The sequence below is a fragment of the Elgaria multicarinata genome, chromosome 1 (genome assembly GCF_023053635.1).
Source record: "Elgaria multicarinata webbii isolate HBS135686 ecotype San Diego chromosome 1, rElgMul1.1.pri, whole genome shotgun sequence".
NCBI lineage: Eukaryota > Metazoa > Chordata > Lepidosauria > Squamata > Anguidae > Elgaria > Elgaria multicarinata.
This window is the reverse complement of record NC_086171.1, coordinates 7,148,953-7,164,218: the sequence shown is the minus strand read 5'-3', so window position 1 is coordinate 7,164,218 and position 15,266 is coordinate 7,148,953. Positions and strand designations below refer to the sequence as shown.

The following is a 15,266-nucleotide window of genomic DNA, read 5'->3' as shown; positions in this document are numbered from 1 at the left end:
TTGGTAGAGCTTTAGCAATACCAAATTTGAAACAGGTCCATTCATCTATTGATTTTTTAGGGATTTTTTAAAATTGAGATTTTAAAATTATTTTTTAAACTGTCATTTTTAAAGATAAAGAGCTGAAAGTTGGCACAATGATAGCTTTTAGGTAGAGCTTTGGCCGTACCAAACTTGAAACAGATCTGGGGGCAGTAGCAAACCTTGTTAACAACAACAGCAGCTTGCAATGAGTGAAGATACAGTCAGAAAAGATATTTGAGGGAAGGGGAGAATGTAACACACAGAGTATAGCAAAAGCTTCAAAGTACAGCAAAACCTACAAAAACAGGAGCGAGTGAAGTTAATTTCAGATACATTGAATCTCTCACTTGTTCTTTATTTCAGTGATTTGAACATTAAGGTGTTATGTAGAACAGATTTGTCTTAAATGTGTGCTGTAAAATCAGACATGTGTCCAAGGCTATGTTCGGGTGGGCACACCCATTGGTGCTGGACACGCCCCCTTGTGGGGCGACCATGTTGCCCTCCTCTTTGGTTTCCAAAATATGGTCACCCTAGTATAGGATAGAATGTACGAGATCTTCAACATGTCCTGCTTCGCTTATGCAAAAGCGCTCTTTCACAGGTCTATTAGAAAATCTTCCAGCCAGATACTCAGTGGACATGGTTTGACATCTGAGCTGGGTAAAAACATGCCTAACAGGGCAAAAGGTAAATTCTTGCAAATAAGTAGCCCTTTTATGATCTGTTTTGATTTTTGTATACCAAGTAGGAAATCGACAGGTTTTTAAATTCTATTCGGACTCTCTTTTGGCACCCCTTCAAATTAGTACATGGAAGTGAGACTCATTGCATGGAATAGAATTTACTTCTGAGTAGACCTGGCTTGGATTGAATTGAAAAACAAGCAGCAGCAATGATCTAATGAAGAATAAAAGAACACACATACACACACTCAGAGGAAGTCAGTTGTTATTTGTAGGATTATCGTGCTGAAACAGAGAGGAAACTCTTCCCCTTGCCAAGGTTCCAGTCAGCTTTTAAAGGAGGAGCAAGACACGACTGAGCATACTTGTATTATGAACTAAAACGGCCACCTTATACATTATAATATTTCATTCTGGCACATGTACATTTCAAGAAGATTGGTGAAACATTCTTTATACAATGAAAATTACCCATTTACAATGGTAGAATGCTTTTTTACTGTACGACCTTAACTAGAGTGGCACTCCCATGCCTCTTTAAAGAAACATGATCTCCGTACAGAACAAGAGGCAGACTTCCAAAAGAACATTGCACTCTGCTCTTAATCAGAGGAGGAAGCTTAAACTTCACTCCTCTGAAAGCAAACCCGTGTGACGTAAGTTTTTCTTCCACATCTTCACTTTCTCTTTATATTCTTATGGATAAATTCCTGGAGGAGAAGTCTAGCCTGATGGCTCTGTGCTACCTCTGGGATCAGGAGCAGTAAGCCTGTATATACCAATGGCCAGGGAGCATGGGCTGGAGGGTGCTGTTGCGCAGTGTCCTGCTTGTGGGTCCCTGGTCCACAGCTGGTTGGCCCCTGTGTGAACAGAGTGCTGGATTAGATGGACCCTCGGTCCAATCCAGCAGGGCTCTTCTTATGTTCTTATGCTTAGTTCTGTTTGGGCCATTTCTCCCCACCCTACCCTACGCGCACATGAAATGTATTGCTCAACAATTCCAAGGGGTTCTATCCTTAAAGGCAGCCTAAAAATAATTTAAAATAATACAGTTGTCGTGTAAAATGTTCTTGAGTCTTGAATCTAATCTGCTTCTGAAATAATCATGCTTAGAATCCCTATACTGTACTGTGTCGTGGCAGTCTTGCCTAGTGAGCTGGTCTGCCAGCTGAACAAGAAGTCTTTTCAATATAATTGTTCTTCTCTTAGATTAATTTATTTATTGCATTTCTATACCACCCAATAGCTGAAGCTCTCTGGGCAGTTTACAAAAAAGTAAAGAAGTAAGTGATGAAAATCACAATAAACCTGAAACAAGCCAAGTATGTGCATACTGATTTCCTGGTCAGATTTCAGTTGTGTGAATGTATGTTTTGGGTGAATCTCGTGGATGGAATCCAGCATCAAGGGTATTGATTGGGCACCTCTTCTTTGTCTTGTCATACTTCACATATTGGTTTTGGGTTATACAATCAACTGAGCAGCAACAAAAATGTCTCATTGCCATGTGTTGCGTTTGCCACTAGGGAAATTAGGGTTGTTCTCTGCTTTGGTTTGGTTTCTAGAAGTGATATCGGATTGGCCTGATTCACCTCTGCCAAAGGTGGAGACCGACTGGGTCAGGGTAAAGCGAAGCATCGTGAAGCGGGCCACCCATTTGCAGAGCGAATGGTTTTCCTTTCTCTCTCTTTGTGGGTTTGGAGTTTGTGGAGAGAGGGGGGTATTTCTGCTGCTGTGTTTTGGAGGAGATATAGGATTTAGATCACAATGGGTTGTTTGTTTGTGGTGCTCATCAACAGAAGCTGGAGAAGAAGCAGGCAGACGTGCCCGCTTCTCCAACTTGCACCTGCCATTCACTTTTTGAGGGTGGGAAAAGAGCCCCTTTGCAAGAGGCATGCGGAAACAGCAGCAACATTAGTGCTGTTGGAGGAGGAGGAGGAGTATCCCCAACTCCTTCATTATTGATTGAGGGGAGCCCGCTGACGGACCTGTCGCAAGACCTTATAGACGAGGTCCTCAGCATGGTGGAGAGGCAAGAGGAGGAAGCGGTCCTCCAGGATGTGGGTGATGAGGAGCAACAGGCCGAGGCTCTCTCCCCAGTATCCAACCCCCCTTCCTCTGTTACCCCTGTTTCTGTGGTGACACCAGAGAGCGTAGGCGGGCAATTGGTTTCACCACGGAAGCGAAAGACAAGCATGGTGTGGGACCACTTTGAGGTGGGAGTGGATTCCCGCTTTGCTGCCTGTTGCCACTGTAAGGCTTCCCTAAGCGAGGGTTCAGCTACAGGGCATAATGGAACCAGCAGCCTCAGGATGTATCTGCAGCAGCAGCAGCAGTCAATCTTGCTGGGGGAAGAGGTGGGCATTTCCAAGGCGACTGGTGCCAGGGGAAAGCAGAAGGCTGCTGCTGCTGGCACTCTAAGCTCCCCATCTTCCATCCCCACGAGGGTTAGGCAGGCAACCCTCAAGGACATGGGGCGGGGGAAGTATGGAGCCACAAGTTGGCATTTTCCCACGCCCACCGAGATTACCATCTGCATCAGTGAGATGGTGGCGTTTTGCGTGTCTTGCTTTGACTGAGGGCATTTTTGTGAACCGCCCAGGGACCTTCGTCTATTAGGCAGTATAAAAATGTAATAAATAAATAGTCCTTCCTCAAGATGAAAAGGCAGCTGCATTGCTGCTGCGCTCACCCTGTTTAAGATTTCTTGACGTTCCGTGTTTCCATTTTTGAAGTGTTTAACCTTTAGCAATACCAAATTTGAAACAGATCCATTCATCTATTGATTTTTTAGGGATTTTTAAAAATTGTTTAAGATTTCTTGACGTTCCGTGTTTCCATTTTTGAAGTGTTTAACCTGAGATGAAGATTCTTATTAGATATATCTTCAAAAATCCCCCAAAATCAGGGCATGCACAGATTTCCATCAAAATGGGCATAAATCTGCATACATTTAGAAGCTCTCGTGGTGCCCATTTTGACATTTCTAACTTGAAAATTAAAAGTTCCATGTAGGCATGTGCTCCGCTCCGATTAGAAGCACAGAAGCAGGAGTGAATTGGCCTGCTCCGCCTTGCCCAGAGGCGGAGTAGAAGCGGACCGCGGACCCCTAGAAGCAAGGCGAAGAGAAGCGCCCATTTTCAGAGCGCTCCGGTTTCCTCGGTCCGATCCGATCGCCATCTTGAAACATTTCGCCCATAGGATTGCATTGCGGAAAAGAAAGGGGGATAACTGTGTTGTTTTTGAAGCTATCTTTCTGAAAATTCTTGTGCTTGGAGAGTCGTGGATGGGAGTCATTTTGAGCCTACTCTCAGCTCTCTGCGTGCTGCGGTTCGTGTGCTAGAATTTTTTTAAAAAACGGTGGGAAAAATACCTTTTCCGAAGGGCTGAGGGGCAGAGTCAACTCCCGGTCATGATCACATGATCCCAAAGTTGGAGGAGGGGATAGGCAAAACGGGTAACTTGGGAATCTGGGAACTTCTCTTTCTTAGTCTGAACGGACTTTTCCCAGTGTTTTTTAAAACAGTAGCGGCTGTCTCCTTGGACTCAGCTGTCTCCTTCTTTAATTCCTCCTTATCTTCAACTCTTGATAATCTTGCTCCATCTACAACTCGGATAGTTCGCCCTTCTCAACCCCAACCGTGGCTCACCTCTTCCCTCCGCTACCTTCGCTCTTGTTCCCGGGCAGCTGAACGCCTTTGGCGTAAGACCAGGGACAGGGCGGACTTTGTCCATTACAAATTTGTACTCTCCTCTTTCTCTTCTGCAATTTCATTGTCCAAACAGCAGTACTACTCAACGCTGATCCAGTCAAATGCTAGGCATCCTCAGCGGCTCTTTGCATCCTTCAATTCTCTACTGAAGCCTAATCCGCCATCTCTCCCCGCCTCTCTGTCTGCTAATAACTTTGCCTCTTTTTTCAATGCTAAAATCCAAACTATCCGCTCTGATCTGACCAGCTCTGCTCCTCTTCCAGTTCCTGTTCCTCATCTGTCAGTTCCTCCTGCAAATTTCTCTGCGTTTCCTTCGGTCTCAGCTGATGAACTGTCTACAATACTGCGCTCTTCGAAGCCTTCCATTTGTTCTCGTGATCTGATTCCTTCTCGCGTCTTTATTAATCTTATTCCTGCTATCCTCCCTTCCTTTCTTCATATTATTAATCTTTCTCTGTCCTCTGGTTCATTTCCTTCTGCTTTTAAACATGCTACAGTCTCTCCCATTCTCAAGAAACCTACTCTTGATGTGCTATCTCTGTCTAACTACTGACCTGTCTCTTTGTTGCCGTTTGTTTCAAAGATCCTGGAGCGGGCGGTCTACTCTCGCTGTCTTGACTTTCTTTCTAGTAACTCTGCTTTGGATCCATTTCAATCTGGATTCCGTCCTCTGCATTCCACCGAAACAGCCCTTACTAAGATCACCAATGATCTCCTTACTGCCAAGTCTAAAGGCCATTATTCCGTTCTTATCCTCCTTGATCTAACTGCAGCCTTTGACACGGTTGATCATGATCTTCTCTTAGATTCCCTTCATGACCTTGGATTTTGTGGCTCTGTCTATAACTGGTTTGCCTCCTATCTAGCGGGTCGCTCTTTCAGCGTGTTGGCTAATGGCAGCTCGTCTTCCTCCTTTCCCCTTTCAGTAGGGGTTCCGCAAGGCTCGGTGCTTGGCCCGTTGTTGTTTTCCTTATACATGTTGCCCTTGGGCAAGCTTATTCAATCTCATGGCCTCCAATATCATCTGTATGCCGATGATACACAACTATATCTGTCATCTCCGGAACTTTCTCCTGATGTTCACGATCGTATCTCGGCATGTCTTTCAGATATCTCAGCTTGGCTGCTTCATCATCGTTTGAAACTTAATATGGCAAAGACTGAATTGCTTGTTTTTCCTCCTAAACCTTCTCCTCGTCTCTCATTCTCTCTTACTGTCAATGATGTTACGCTTACTCCGGTCAAGGAAGCTCGTAGCCTTGGCTTTATATTTGACTCCTCGCTCTCCTTTATTCCTCATATTGAGGCAGTAGCTAAATCTTGTCGTTTTTTCCTGTATAATATTGCCAGGATTCAATCATTTTTGTCTGTCTCTTCTGCCAAGACGCTTGTTCATGCGCTGGTTATTTCACGGTTGGACTACTGCAACCTTCTTCTCTCTGGCCTTCCTTCTTCTCACATCAGTCCGTTGGTTTCTGTTCACCACTCTGCCGCAAAGAACATCTTCTTGGCTCGCCGCTCTGACCATGTTACTCCGCTTCTGAAATCTCTTCATTGGCTTCCAATTCACTTCAGAATCCAATATAAACTTCTCCTGTTAACCTTCAAAGCTTTTCACGGTCTAGCTCCTTCCTATCTCTCCTCTCTCATCTCACACTATTGCCCCGCTTGTGCTCTTCGCTCCTCTGATGCCATGTTTCTCGCCTGCCCAAGGGCCTCTACTTCCCTTGCTTGGCTTCGTCCATTTTCTTCTGCTGCCCCTTACGCCTGGAACGCTCTTCCAGAACATTTGAGAACTACAAGTTCAATCGCAGCTTTTAAAGCTCAACTAAAAACTTTTCTTTTTCCTAAAGCTTTTAAAACTTGATGTTGTGCGGACTTTATACTGTTAGTTTTACCCTACCCTGTGCCTGCTTACCCTACCCTGTACCTGTTGGCATTCTCTTCCCCTCCTTATTGTTTTACTATGATTTTATTAGATTGTAAGCCTATGCGGCAGGGCCTTGCTATTTACTGTTTTACTCTGTACAGCACCATGTACATTGATGGTGCTATATAAATAAATAAATAATAATAATAATAATAATAGCCCCACCAAATGCACAAACACAACCTGAAATCATATACTAAGCCAATAATAAGAGATAGAAACACAGCACTGCTACCCACCCTAACTTTGGGGAACAACTGAAAAGATGTGGTGCAAGGGGATGAGCTCCCCTAGGGCATCCCATGTGGACGTGCCCCAACTCTCTCCTGTACTTGGAGGGCAATCAGAGCCCTCCAAAGAGAGTAACCCGGTGGAGCAATGCCTATCATGAATTGAAGTGAGAGTTCTACTCCTCAGCTCTCATGGTGAAGCAATGGCTTTCATGAGTTGAACTGGCATCTGCTTCCCCCTCCCCTGGGCACGTCCCCCTATTGCTGGTAAAAGACAGATATAGCCTTTTTCTAAAAGTTCTTCTTGTTGTTTATTCAGCAACACTGCTGCTTTTAATTCCACCCCTCCTTTGTTTATTTATTGATTTATTCCATTTTATATGCATTACTGGCTTATCCTTGGCTCACTTCCTTATGCCCCCAGAAATGTCTGCTGCCTGCCTGCCTTCCCTCTCTCCTCTCCTGCCCGCCTCACAGGGATGTTGTGTTTGTCAGGCTTTGACTCAGGGGAGAAGTCTTTCCTGCGCTCACTTGGAGTTTTGGAAGTTCCAAATCCATTTTTCAAGTGTGGAAGAAGATTCATACTCCCCAATTCATGGCATGTTGGGATTTCCTTTGAAATGGCCCCATTGAGATGTCTGCAGTTTTAAGCCCCGCCAAAAAACAGGGGATGATGGGACTGCCTTGAGTCTGGGTGTGCGTGTGTATCCCTGGATAAGCTATCATGGTGGTGAGTTTGAGGTTTTTAACGTGCAAATTGACGGAGCTATCGAAAGGGGTGTGAATGGGGTGCCCGATTTTCATAAATTCCCCAAAAATCAGGGGATGATGGGACTGCCTTGAGTCTGGGTGTGCGTGTGTATCCCTGGATAAGCTATCATGGTGGTGAGTTTGAGGTTTTTAACGTGCAAATTGACGGAGCTATCTAAAGGGGTGTGAATGGGGTGTGGATTTTCATAAATTCCCCAAAATTCAGGGGATAATGGGATTGCATTGAGCCTTGGCGTGCATGTGTATACCTCCATGAGGTGTCATGGTGCCAAACGTGAGGTTTCTAACTTTCACAGAAAAAAGTTGTATACTTTTTAAGCTTAATGCAAGCCTATGGGGGGGGGGGGAACGGAGCTCCGATCCGGATCTGGAGCTCCGCAGCAGAGCGCAGCGGACATAGGCAGAGCGGGGGTGGAACGGAGCGGCCCGATCCGCAAATTGTGGATCTGGAAGTGAAGCGGAAAATGGGGGTCCGTGCACACCCCTAGTTCCATGCAAGTCTATGGGGGGGGGGGGAACATGGAGCACCAATCCAGATCTGGAGCTCCGCCTTCTCTTCTACAAGCTAAACATGCCCAGTTGTTGCAGTCTTTCTTCATAGGTAGGGTAACCATATGAAAAGAAGGACAGGGCTTTAACAGTTGCATAGAAAATGGAACTTTAGATGGAGTCATTTGTATATATGGAGAACCGAGTTCAATTCCCTCTTCATCACCACAGTTAAAGTTGCAGGAGCTATACTAGAGTGACCAGCTTTAAAATAGGGCAGGGCACCTGCAGCTTTGACTGGTGTGATGAAGAGGATTTTTCACAAGAGTCTCCATATATGCAAATGACACCTGCTGAAATTCCCTTTTCCATGCATCTGTTAAAGATACAGGAGCCCTGTCCTCCTTTTCAAATGGTCACCCTATTCACAGGGCTTTGTTTCAAGTCCCCTAATCATCCTGGTTGCCCTCCTCTGAACACGTTCCAGCTTGTCTTCGTCCTTCTTGAAGTGTGGTGCCCAGAACTGGATGCAATATTCAAGATGAGGCCTAACCAGGGCCAAATAGAGAGCAACCAGTACCTCACGTGGTTTGGAAGCTATACTTCTATTAATGCAGCCCAAAATAGCATTTCCCTTCCTTGCAGCCATATTGCACTGCTGGCTCATATTCAGCTTGCGATCTAAAACAATTCCAAGATCCTTCTCATTTGTATTATTGCTGAGCCTAATATCCCCCATCTTGTAACTGTGAATTTAGTATTTATTTCCTAGATATAGAACTTGGCATTTATCCCTATTCAATTTCATTCTGTTGTTTTCAGCCAAGCACTCCAGCCTATCAAGATCACTTTGAAGTTTGTTTCTGTCTTCCATTGTATTGGCTATCCCACCCAATTTTGTGTCATCTGCAAATCTGATAAGCGTTTCCTGCACCTCCTTGTCCAAATCATTAATAAAAATGTTGAAGAGCACTGGGCCCAGGCCCACTCATTACCTCCCCCCAGTTTGAGAAGGTACCATTGATAAGCACTCTTTGAGTCCAATTCTATAGCCAACCGTGAATTCATCTAATAGTTGCTCCATCTGGCCCACTTTTAGCTAGTTCGTTAATTAGAATATCATGGGGCACTTTGTCAAAAGCTTTGCTGAAGTCAAGATATATGACGTCCATAACATTCCCATCCATGAGTACCTATGAGTACCTAGAGAATACTTTCTATCCATAGTCTCTATTTACTTTTTGTTTCTGCCTTTCCAATTGTATTGGAATAGCCTCTGCTTTGTCCAGCAAAATGCAGCAGCTGCATTGCTGACTGGAACATTTTATAGAGACCATATCACACCGGACTTAAAGGAGTTGAACTGGTTGCCAATATGTTTCCGGTCGGAATTCAAGATGCTGGTAATGACGTTTAAAGCCCTAAATTGCTTGAGACCTCGATACTTGAGGGAGAGCCTCTCCCTATATCTGCCTGCCCTAGACCTGAGATCTGTCGGAGGAGCCTTTCTCCGTGCCCCAACAACGCAAGATTACTTGAAGCCAACATGGATTTGTCAGGAACAAATCCTGTCAGACTAATTTGATCTCATTTCTTGATAGGGTAACCGCCCTTATGGGCCGTGGGAATGCTGCAGACGTCACATATCTTGACTTCAGCAAAGCCTTTGACAAAGTACCACATGACATTCTGATTAACAAATTAGCTAAAAGTGGGCTAGATGGAACAACTATTAGGTGGATTCACAGTTGGCTACAGAATCGGACTCAAAGAGTACTTATCAATGGAACCTTCCCAAACTGGAAAGAGGCAACGAGTGGGGTACTGCAGGGCTCAGTCCTGGGCCCAGTGCTCTTCAACATTTTTATTAATGATTTGGACAAGTAGGTGCAGGGAACGCTTATCAAATTTGCAGATGACACAAAATTGGGTGGGATAGCTAATACCCTGGAAGACAGAAACAAACTTCAAAGTGATCTTGATAGGCTGGAGTGCCGGGCTGAAAACAACAGAATGAAATTTAATAGGGATAAATACCAAGTTCTACATATAGGAAATAGAAATGGAACGCACAGTTAGAAGATGGGGGATACTTGGCTCAGCAATACTACAAAAGAGAAGGATCTTGAAATTGTTGTAGATCACAAGCTGAATAGGAGCCAACAGTGCGATAGGACTGCAAGAAAGGCAAATGCTATTTTGAGCTGCATTAATAGAAGTATAGCGTCCAAATCACGTGAGGTACTGGTTCCTCTCTATTAGGCCCTGGTTAGGCCTCATCTAGAGTATTGCGTCCAGTTCTGGGCACCACAATTCAAGAAGGATGCAGACAAGCTGGAGCGTGTTCAGAGGAGGGCAACCAGGATGATCAGGGGTCTGGAAACAAAGCCCTACGAAGAGAGACTGAAACAACTGGGCATGTTTAGCCTGGAGAAGAGAAGATTGAGGGGAGACATGAGAGCACTCTTCAAATACTTAAAAGGTTGTCACACAGAGGAGGGCCAGGATCTCTTCTCGATCCTCCCAGAGTGCAGGACACGGAATAATGGGTTCAACTTAAAGGAAGCTAGTTTCCAGCTGGACATCACTAAAAACTTCCTGACTGTTAGTGCAGTACGACAATGGAATCAGTTACTTGGGGAGGTTGTGGGCTCTCCCACACTAGAGGCCTTCAAGAGGCAGCTTGACAGCCATCTGTCAGGGATGCTTTAGGGTAGATTCCTGCATTGAGCAGGGGGTTGGACTCGATGGCCTTTTAGGTCCCTTCCAACTCTGCTATTCTGTGATTCTATGATTCTGTGATATATGCTATGGTGGGACACAGGAGAGGGCTTTTTCTGTTGTGGCACCCCGGCTGTGGAACTCCCTCCCTCTGGAGGCCTGACTGGCACTGGTTTCATTTCGGTGCCAGGTTAAGACATGGCTTTCTGACAGGGCCTTTGATGGCTAAATCCACCAGCCTGCACACTGTCATCTTTTAATTGGATTTTACTGTTTTAAAATTTCATATAAGTTTTAACATAGTAAGGGTTTAATCTGTTTCAGAATTGTATATTTATTCTATTTTATATGTATGATTTTTTCTGTACACTGCCCTGAGATCATTGTGATATAGGGTAGGATATTAATATTTTCATAAATAAATAAATAAATAAATAAATAAATAAATAAATAAATGAACAGGTAAACTGAAACTGCCTGTACCTGCTCAGAAATGGGATTAGATCACCCCACCCTGATGTGCCATCTGATTGTTAAATTCATATAAACCTGTGGATCCATTTATTCTTTTGCAGTGTTTCCTCCAGTGCATCAGCAATGACTTTCTGGGAGACTGTGCTTTGCGCTTTCTTAGCGTGCCTCTTGGCAACCCTACTTGGTGGACTCCATAAAATAGGAGCATTTCGCAAGAGGAAACCCAAGGAACCCCCCTTGGACAAAGGCTTCTTTCCATGGCTCGGACACGGGCTAAGTTTCATTCGGAGCCCTGAAGAGTTTTTGCAAAGGATGCGGAAGAAACATGGGGATATTTTCACAGTTTTGCTCGGAGGCAATTACATGCATTTTTTGATTGATCCTTCTACTTATGAACCCTTAACGAAGGTTTCAAAACAAGTGCTGAGTTATTTTAAAATTACATCAATGGTGGCACGTAATGTTTTTAACCTTCACTCTAGAGAATCTCAGCTCCATAGTTTTAAAAAAATGAGTGATAAGTATCTCGGAGGGAAGTATCTACCTGTCCTGAACCAGGTGATGATGGAGAAGTTGAAGTCCGTGATGCTTCTCAGCCAGGATTCAGGTGAGGGGAAAAGATCTTGGCAGCAGGAGGGAGTCCTCTACTTCAACTACAAAACTGTCTTCCAAGCCTCCTTTCTGACTTTGTTTGGCAATGAGCCACACAAAGATGTAGACAGCAAAGAAAATGCTAAGGAGAATGAAATGACACAACGTGGAAACTTGTATGAAAATTTTGAGAAATTTGACTTTTTCTTTCCCCATATGGTCAGCGGCATACTAGACCCTCTGAGCAAGAAGGAGACAGAGAGATTGAAGAAGTACTTCTGGGACATTCTCTCAGTAGAAAAGTTGTATCAAAGGGACGGTGTCAGCAATTGGGTAGCTGAGCTAGACCGGCAGTTATCTGAGCCTGGGGTTACTGAAAAGATGCGGAGTCAATTTCAGCTGCTGCTTCTCTGGCTATCTCAAACTAACATTACCCTAGCTACCTTCTGGATTCTTCTGTATCTCTTGAAATATCCAGAAGCAATGAAGGCAGTGAGGGAAGAAGTGGAGAGAGTTCTAAGAGAGACCGGTCAGGAGGTCGTAGCAGGCGGCCCCTTCATCAACGTGTCCTTGGATATGATCAAAACTCCTCTTCTGGACAGTGCAATAGAGGAAACTCTGCGCTTGAAAGGGTCTGCTTTTATCTTCAGAACCGTGATGCAGGAAATGGATATTAAGATGGCCGATGGCAAAGAATATACTCTCCGGAAAGGTGATGATCTAGTGCTGTCGCCTTTTCTTGCACTGCAAACAGATCCAGAAATCCACCCTGACCCTCACACATTCAAATACGACAGGTTTGTGACCCCAGATGGGATAAAAAAGGAGTTCTACAAGAATGGGAATAAGCTAAAGTATTACAGTATGCCTTTCGGTGGTGGAACTGGACTTTGCCCTGGGCGATTTTTCGCTGTTAATGCAATGAAGATGTTTGTCTTCTTGATGCTGGCCTACTTTGACATGGAACTGGTTAATGCAGAAGAAGAAATGCCTACGATAGATGTAAGAAAACATGGGTTTGGAACTGAAAGACCATCTCATGATGTTCAGTTCAAATACCGATTGAGAGTCTGAAGGGAACGTCATTTAGGCTCAAATCCTCTGCACAGTGCCCTGGAGTCAGCCCTTTGGATTGCTTCCAAGAAAATATGCATAGGATTGCCTTATCAAAACAGGGTTTTATTTCAAACTAACAAGTGGGCTCACAGTTAAATTCTTTTTCTTCTTCTTAAAAATATTATTTTGCAAATACGGAGTCTTTCGGCATGTCTATACCTAAGGAGGGGAGGGGGAGGTTCCCACAATATGATGATCGTGAGATCCTCCACCTCAGGCCTCAAGTGGCATTTGATGTCCTGGGAGGAAGAGGATGTCGCGCCTGCCATTTTTGATTGTTGTTTCTTTATTGAAAATAAGCACACGAATGCTCCATCAAAAAGGTTAGTTTTTTTTTAAAAAAAATCCCGCTCCCCCTCCCACCCCGATAGACACAGAGCTCCTGAGCAGCTCCGTGCCCCATGCCCAGTCCCCTCTTCATCGTTTACTCCTGAGGAGCCGTGAGGAAACCAGGATGGCTGCCCACACCTCCTGTGGTCTCAGGACAATCCCAAGACCTCGCGAAAAGTTGGGATTAAAGCCGTAAAGGGAAGGATCATCCCTCCCTGCCCTGGGATCCCCTGTGCATCATGTGGACGCACAGGAATGATTCCGGGGCAATCCCTGGGATTTCGCCTGATCTAGACATGCCCTTGATTATAATGCAGCCTGAGGGCAAAGAGAATGAAACCTGGCTTTCATAGTAATTTTGACTAGCAGTTATTAGCTTTGTGAAGTTCTGAGTGGAAGACTTTTTGTAAAATATTAGCTCATATTCAAAGGTGTCTCTTTTGAGGGTGGGGTTACGAAAAATAAAAATAAACACTGAGGTCCAAAAAAGTGACCATGTTATTTTGTAATTATGAAAGGAGAACAGTTTCCTGTAGCTCTTGGCTAACCTGCTTATGTTGCATATGGTTCCTCTGTCAGTAAATGCATGAAGTCGAGATGAGACATACATGGCCACTACCTTAGGGAGAGGTTCAGTGGAGCAGTAGTGAGCTCCAGACAGACATACTACCTTGTCTGATCATTTCTTGAACATTGGACCAGAGTCTTTGAAAGTTCATGCCGTGATAAACGACATTTCCCTAGATGCCAGAACACAGGTGTCCTCATTAAGAGCACAGTGACAACTCTAATCAGTTGTACAATCCCCCCCTTAAACAAAAATCTGTTTTCATTCCTCACCAATGCCTGAAGTAACTGATCCTACAAGCAGTGGTAATACTAAGAAAAATACTTTGCATTTATTGAATGATTCAGAGAGAGGGAAATTAACATAGGACTCTCAAGACACAATTTCTCCCATCTTGGAAAAGCTTTATTACAAGCAGCCTGCAGCGCTGCAAGGTGGCAAACCCTAGAGGATATGAAGGACTGCCCACTAGTTGCAGGCACAGCTAAGACACTTATAGGGTAACATCCTTAGAAGCAAAAACAGAACTTCCTCATATAATAAACCAATCGTAATACAGTTTTGCAATACAATAACCAATGATAGACAAGGCATTTATGCATGTGCAGGTAATTCCAAGACTAGAAAAACAATACATAGATGGGTATTGCAATCCTGGAACATCTGTTCCTTTGTGGTTACTACTCTTCCTGTCCTCGCCGGGAGGCTCACACTCTGACTAATGTGTCAACACTTCTTGTTGGTTGAGCAAGTGTTGCTCAATATATTTTCGGCTACAGTTTGGGTCAAATTGCTATAGAACTTAATTTCTAATAGAAAGGGCTTACATCAAAACATGGTGGACACAGACAAAACAGCCCATTCACTCATTTCCTCGACACCTCCTTCTCCGTCTTCCTTTTTCTCCTTCTCCTCGTCCTCCTTGGCTGGCGATTACACCAGCCCAGGAGGAGAGGGCTAGATCGTGCTGGGGTGGAGCTGAAGAATGGAACATGTCCTCTGTGGGCCCCCTAGGCCAATTTCACCCTTTTCTTGCGCTGGGGAGAGGTGGGGGCTGCTGCACGCATTCCTGGAAGGCCGAGAACATGTGCACCGCCCCAAGGCCCCAGCACCCAGGAGAAGGCTAGAGCGTTGCTGGGGGGCAGGGGCTGGGAGACGTGTTCCTGGCAGTCTAAGAATGTGTCTTTCAGCTCCACTACGCCCCAGGCAATGCAGGCCTTCTCCTGTGCACTGGTGCCATCATGCCAGTGCACAGGAGAAGGCTAGAGCATCGCTGGGGGGCGGGGGCTAGGAGACGCATTCCCAGAAGTCCGTGAACACATCTTCCAGCCCATTTCCCTGGTAAATTGGGGCCCAGTCCCAGTTCCCCGGGCCCCCCCATTTTTCCAGAGGTCTCCGCAATTTCCCGGTGTATCTGGTCACCCTACTTAACAGTTGCATACAAAAGGGAGTTTCAGAAGGTTTCTTTTGTATGCATGCAACACCTGGTGAAATTCCCTCTTCCTCACCACAGTTAAAGCTGCAGGAGCCCTGCCCTCTTTTGTATCTGGTCACTCTAGTATAGCTCCTGCAGCTTCAACTTATTGTAGAAGGAGTTGAACGTATCAGTTAGATACTGCGGGG

The 15,266-nt window shown here is 44.8% G+C and overlaps 1 protein-coding gene across 1 annotated transcript; it reads left to right on the top strand.

Annotated features, from left to right (window-relative positions):
* The first annotated feature begins 1,309 nt into the window (after nucleotides 1–1,309).
* On the top strand, nucleotides 1,310–13,986 carry LOC134413276 (7-alpha-hydroxycholest-4-en-3-one 12-alpha-hydroxylase-like). The gene is made up of 2 exons (XM_063147466.1): nucleotides 1,310–1,366; nucleotides 11,140–13,986. The coding sequence occupies exon 2, from the start codon at nucleotides 11,162–11,164 to the stop codon at nucleotides 12,701–12,703; it is 1,542 nt and encodes a 513-aa protein (XP_063003536.1). The 5' UTR covers nucleotides 1,310–1,366; nucleotides 11,140–11,161; the 3' UTR covers nucleotides 12,704–13,986.
* Nucleotides 13,987–15,266: the final 1,280 nt, after the last annotated feature.

Bases quoted from the DNA above. Each gene is read 5' to 3' on its own strand.
- LOC134413276 (XM_063147466.1), top strand. From the start codon at position 11,162: ATGACTTTCTGGGAGACTGTGCTTTGCGCTTTCTTAGCGTGCCTCTTG.